The 6,193-nt window shown below is 37.0% G+C and overlaps 1 protein-coding gene across 2 annotated transcripts; it reads right to left on the bottom strand.

The window, feature by feature from the left end:
• Positions 1–2,328: 2,328 nt before the first annotated feature.
• On the bottom strand, positions 2,329–4,977 carry Strit1 (small transmembrane regulator of ion transport 1). Of its 2 annotated transcripts, none has more exons than XM_052178704.1 (2): positions 4,965–4,977; positions 2,329–2,423 (listed from the first exon to the last, which is right to left on the bottom strand). In XM_052178704.1, exons 1-2 carry the CDS (start codon positions 4,975–4,977, stop codon positions 2,329–2,331), a joined length of 108 nt encoding a protein of 35 aa, XP_052034664.1. The 2 variants fall into 2 exon arrangements, with proteins under 2 accessions (XP_052034664.1, XP_052034665.1); XM_052178705.1 differs by having other exon boundaries at positions 2,329–2,420.
• Between the last annotated feature and the right edge of the window lie 1,216 nt (positions 4,978–6,193).

Here is a 6,193-nt window from a genome sequence, read left to right as displayed (position 1 = left end):
AACATATACACACTGTGCTTTAAATCATTGGAAAGATTTATTTGCCTTTTTAGATTATATTACTGTGTTATTTGAATAATAATAGCCTTCATAATCTCATATGTTTGAATGTTTGGTCACCTTGGAGTGGTGTGGCTTTGTTGGAGGAACTGTGTTCCTGGAGGTGGGCTTTGAGGCTTTCAAAAGTCTAAGCCAAGCCCAGTGTCTTTCTTGTCCTGCTCTCAGTGGCTCCAAGTGTAAAACTCTCAGGCACTTTTCCAGCACTATGCCTGGCTTCATGTTGTCATTCTCCCTACCATGATGAGAATAGACTAAACTTCTTAAACTATAATCCAGCCTCCAATTAAATGCTTTCTTTTATGAAAATTGCCTTGGATGTAAAGGATAACCATGGTACAAACAACAGGACCAGATAGACTAAATAACAAAGAAAGCTCAAGAAGGAAATGTATAGATCTCCCATGGTAGGGGAAATAGACATTGTAAGTGAACAGCGGACAGGTGGGAACAGAAATGAGAGGTATCTGATTCAGAGAGGATGGATGGAAAGAGAACTGGGAGAGACCATTGGAATTGGGGGTGAGGGGCAATTTGGAGGCAAAGTAGAAACCTAGTGTAATGGAAACTTCCAAGAATCTATTAGAGTGACCCTAGCTAAGATTCTTAGTAGTGGTGTAAATAGAACTTGAACTGGACATCTCCTGTAACCAGGCAAGACTTTCAGTGGAGGGTTTGGGACACCAACCTAGCACAAAATCTTGGACCTACAATTTGTCCTTCAATATGAGAATAGCTAACCAATGACTGGTCCATCTTGACACCCTTGCCATAAGAGGGAGCCCATCCCTGACACTGCCTGGAGAATCAGAAACCAGAAACCAGATGACCCAGACATCTACGATAGAACCAAACACAACTGAAAAATAAGTGTCATTGAAGTGGTGCCTGATGGTATTATGCATTCTGATCCACTCATATGGTGATGTCTAACCCTATTGTATTCAGAGAGGTTTCATCTAGCAATTGATGGAAACAGAGGCATAAATTCAAAGTCAATATTAGACAGAGTTCAGGGAATCCTCTTGAAGCTGGGGAGGAAGGATTTTAGAAGGCAGAGATGTTAAGTACACCACAAGAAAACCCATAGAAGCAACAAAGTCTTTGAACTTATAAGAGCTTACTAAGACTGAACTGACAATCAGGAAGCCTTCATGGGTCTAACCTAGGTCCTCTGTATATATGTTATAGTTGTATAGCTTTCTGATTTTGTGGAACTCCTAGCCGAGGGAGTGGAGGCTGCTTCTGATGCTTTTGCCTGCTTTTATGACTCTTGTCCACCTACTAGGTTACTTTGTCTAGACTTAATATGAGGAGAGGTGTCTTATCTTACTGAAATTCAATATGTTCTGTTTGGCTGATATTTTTGGAAGAGGAGTAGATAAGAAGGAAGTAGGAGATGGAGGAAGGGGGTGGAAGTAGAGAGGGAAACCTGTTGTCCAGATCGAATATATGAGAGTGAATTAATTAATTAATAAGAAAAATAAAAGCAATCTAAAATGAAAAATAAAAGAGTTGCCTTGGTCATTGTGTCTCTCTCTTCACAGCACTAGAACACTTATTAGGTTATTTTGGTTTGTCTTCAATTTGAGAAGTAATTGATTTTTCTTTTTTGGTTATAAAATGCTTATATTATCCTATAAATGAAAGACCATAATACAAAAGACACACAAAAATATTTAGCTTCCACTGTCTGGCTATGTGGTAAATGTTTAGTTGCATGTGCATTGGTTAAACTCTTCCTTTTCTTGTCTGGCATCTTAAATGTTTATTATTATTATTTTATTTTACATGTTTTCTGTCTGCATATATGTCTTTGCATCACTTGCTTGCCTGGTGTCCAAGAAGGCTGGAAGAGTTCGTTGGATTCCTTGGAACTAGAGTTACAGACATTGTGCCAAGCTGCCACATGGGCACTAGGAATTGAGCCTAGGGTCTCTATAAGAGCAGACTATGCTCTAAACTGCCGACCCATCTCTTTAGCTTATATGATTTTCATTTTCTTATCCGTAATTTCGCGCAAATTCTTAAGGTATTCTTATATAAAAAATTCGAGTTTCAAAAGGATAGGAAATACTACAGCTATTTAATACAAGACACCTTTAATAATCAGTCATGTTCCTGGTTTTTTTTTTTTTTATTCTTCTAAATGGTGTCAGTTTGACGTCTTCTTGCCTAAATGACAAAACATTTCATTAGTAAAACAGTGAAAGATCAATTCAAGAACAATTAAGCCATAAACAAACATTCATTATTAAAACACTTACTTTTCTAGAAGAAGACAATGTAGATAACTATGATGCAGCCTACAATCCATCCAACCAGGAGAAGAATGGGAACCATGAGGCGTGGTGATGCGGACTCTGCTTAGAAGCAATGGAAACAGAGTCACTAGATGCTTTTTGACATTGAACTTCATAAAGCAAAACAATGAAAGGTCTCTGGTGGAGCTAAGGGACAGCATGCGATGGCTGGGATCACACATAAGTGTTTTCGTCTTTTTTTCTTCAGAAGGCAGTCTGCAACTGAATTATAAACCCTGGATATTTGAAACAGAAATTTGGGTTCAAACCAAGGGTCACCCTTTTATGTTCCATGACCTTGTAATATTTTGAACTTGAAGCATCCAACTGGGTGATGTAAGTCACAGTTTCTCTGTCCTGGTTGCTTCCATAGTCAAATGATACAATGTGTACAAAGCTTTGTAAACTTGAACCACTGTGCCTGTGTTTAGTGTATACAGAAAATACTCATGAGTTTGTTCAGTGGTGGGCCTAGCAGCTGTTTACATAGCAGCAATCCAATATAACTGTGAGGTAGTTCCTACTAAACTGAATTACTTATAACATAAAAGATTAGATTGTTTTGGAAATTATCCTTGATCTCAATAACTGATTTTAATCTTGAACTTCACAGGAAAAAGTAAACATCATTACTTACATAATCACCACCAGAAAAAAATATTTTTTTTAAGTTAATTACTATTACCACCAGCACTGAGCTTGGCTATATGGGCAAATTATTGTATCCAACACACAGGAAAGACACTTGCATAATTCTTCTTGTGTCTCCTGCTTGTATCCAGCCTATAAATTTATATCATAGGTTTCCATAATGCTCACTGTATCTCAGTCTTGTTCACTCAGTAAACATGCATGCATATACCCCACCAAAAAAAAAATTGAAAAGCATCACCAAAAGACATCTTATAGAATTAATGACTTCATGTTACAGACTAAGACATACTCTTAATTGAAGAGCACAATGAGTTCCTATGCCATTAGCTAAGAAAGAGAATGGGTGTTCTTAGCAAGTGCAATCCCATTACAATTCCCATCACTTCAAATGTGAAGGGTTGTCATTGCTATAATAAAGTCACCGGGAGATGCGGTACTTCTAAAATTAGAAGATACTTTCATAATAGCCAACTTTCTGAAGTTTAAATGACTTTTAATAGATTCAATGTTTTTCATAAAATGTTGAAGTCTCTCTTATCTGACAAAACAGGCTTCCCTTGCATCTCTGAATTGGGACCTGGAATAAAGCACAATCCACTGAAGGGAAAAACCTCCTCCTCCTTACCTGCTATGCGCTGTTGCTTTAAGGATAAAGCAAACATTATGAGACATACTTTAGTCTCATTTGGGAGAAAGAATTTTTTTGTGAATTAAGATACCATTAGTGTGAAAGTGCATGACAGTATTCTTTTTAATTATTCATGTAAGTGATGCAGTACTTCTGTCAATTTCAAAGAACTTGAAAATGCATAAGCATTCCAATTAAGTATAAATGTTTAATGCATGTGTGTTTTAATAAAATTTTATAACACATGTTTTAATAAAATTTGCATGTCATTGAGATTGAAAAGTAAATATTCCTTTATTTGTTATGCATTTTAAAACAATGTAACAGTCTGTGCATTTTAACCAAGTACAACTGCTTTGGTCATCTTTTTAACACGAATATTTTTCTTTCTACCACAAGTAAAGCATCATTTGGAAATGGGAATACATAAAACCCAATGTACTTCCCAGATAGCTTGCATCAATGGCACAAATAACAACAAAACTTCTCTTTAAATGCAAGAGCTTTTACAAAATGCTTTACTGTTTGTCCAGTTCCAAGCTTACCAAACTGGCTACCACTGGAATTACTCTTAGGGACACTGCATTGTGGAGCAACAGTGCCCAGGCCCAAGACCTGGAGCCACCACTCCCTAGTGACTGTGGACACATACTAACCCTCACAATATCCATTTCCTTAGCTAGAAAACGGGGCTAGTAATATATGTATGTCTCACAAGATTGTTGTCAGAATTGAAAGCTAAGATTTCCATGCATGTATTTTAAAACTGATTCTCAGGCAAAGATATATTCAGTCTGTCAATTTTGTCATATTGGAATCAGTTATTTTATATAAGCATATAAATATGAAATAAGGTTTAAGAATTAGAAAAAGTAATTCAGATAGAGCATATCAGAAATGATGATGCTCAATATTCTCATTTGGCAGTCATAATATAGACTCAGAGTAGTGAGAGAGCCTCTCCAAACTCACACGGCCATCCTGCAGACCTGACACAGCAATCAACCGTTCTTGTTTCTAGGCCAACAACTCCCAAGATCTCAGAGCTAGTTCAATACTGAGAAATAACAGTTTACAATTTACTTTTACAAGAAAGCATGTATGAAATTATTATGTTTCACTGATCATTTCAAAATTATTCATCTTAGAGACATGGTCCAAAACTGCGTATTTAATGTTTTTTTTTTGCAACCACACCAGAATAAGTAGCTAATAGTTCTATAACAGAGATTCTACATTCTTCAGGGTCAAAATGCTAAAAAATAAAATAGACTAGTCTGAAAGCTGTTTTTGCCAAGAAACCTCTAAACCTTACAGCTTACCTTTCTCAGCCATTATTTCTATTGTCCGGTGGCTTAGTTGGGCCACGAGTCTTTCTTCCTTATTGTTATCCTGTGCCTCTTTGAACTTTAAATAGAGAGATATCTGAAGAGTGTGGCAGCTGCTGCTCTCCTGCTGCCAATTGTCTACAGGGTGACAGGAGTCATCGGAAAGCACAACTCCTCTGACTACCATTTAACCTTTATTGTGAAGAAACAGGAGGCTATGTATATGTATGCATATTTCCCAATGAACAGCTACCCAGATTTTTATTTGTATAACATTTCATTCAAGCACAGAATGTTCAATGAAAAGGATATGGAAATTAAAAATGAAATTGATAGTTCTATAAAAAGGAAGGGTGAAATACCAGTTAGACTTTGCAATTGGAGTGACTTGGGTTCAAATTACAACATGAAACTTCTGTAATCAAGTCCAAACTCCTTAACCAGGGTACCAACTTGATTTCAATGGCAATAACAATATTACTCTAATGGCTATTCTTGGTTGTCACACAAGCAAGTTACATGAAGAAGTTGCCCAAATGCCTAAGGTTTCTACTCTTGTTATAATGTTGTTTGCTCCCAAGTATGTACCCATAGACTCATGGAGTATTCCTTACTATTCCATACAATTCCTTATTATTGACTAAGAAGGGAAGACTAGGATCTGGTTTACTGATGGTTCTGATATTATGCAGGTACCACCCTAAGTGGACAAATGCAACATTGAAATCCATTTCTGTGCCCACCCTAAAAAAAAAAAAACAGCAAAAGGAAATCTTCACAGTGGACAGAACTTTGAGTAATATAGATGGTCACACATTTTGTTTGTTAGGAGAAGCAGCCAGATCTGCAGCTGTTCACTGATTCATGGACTTTAGTCCATAGATTGACTAGAGGGTCAGGGACTTAGTAAGAACATGAATGAATACTTGGTGAGAATGATATCTGGGGGAGAAGTATGTGAATAGGTCTTTCTAAATGGGAAAAGGATGTGAACATTCTTCTGCCCCATGTAAGTGCTCATCAAAAGGCAACTTCAGCAGAGGAGAAATTCAGTAATAAAGTATATAGAATGAATTATTCTATGGAGAGTCAACCTCTTTCCTCAGCTATTCCTGGCATTGCCCAATGGGCCCATGAGAAAAATGGCCATGGTAGCAGACACATAGATAATACATAGGCTTCCATTCACCAAGCCTGACTTGGCCACAGCTCCTGCTGAGTGC

The sequence above is a fragment of the Apodemus sylvaticus genome, chromosome 4 (genome assembly GCF_947179515.1).
Source record: "Apodemus sylvaticus chromosome 4, mApoSyl1.1, whole genome shotgun sequence".
Lineage (NCBI taxonomy): Eukaryota > Metazoa > Chordata > Mammalia > Rodentia > Muridae > Apodemus > Apodemus sylvaticus.
This window is presented reverse-complemented; position numbering and strand designations above follow the sequence as displayed.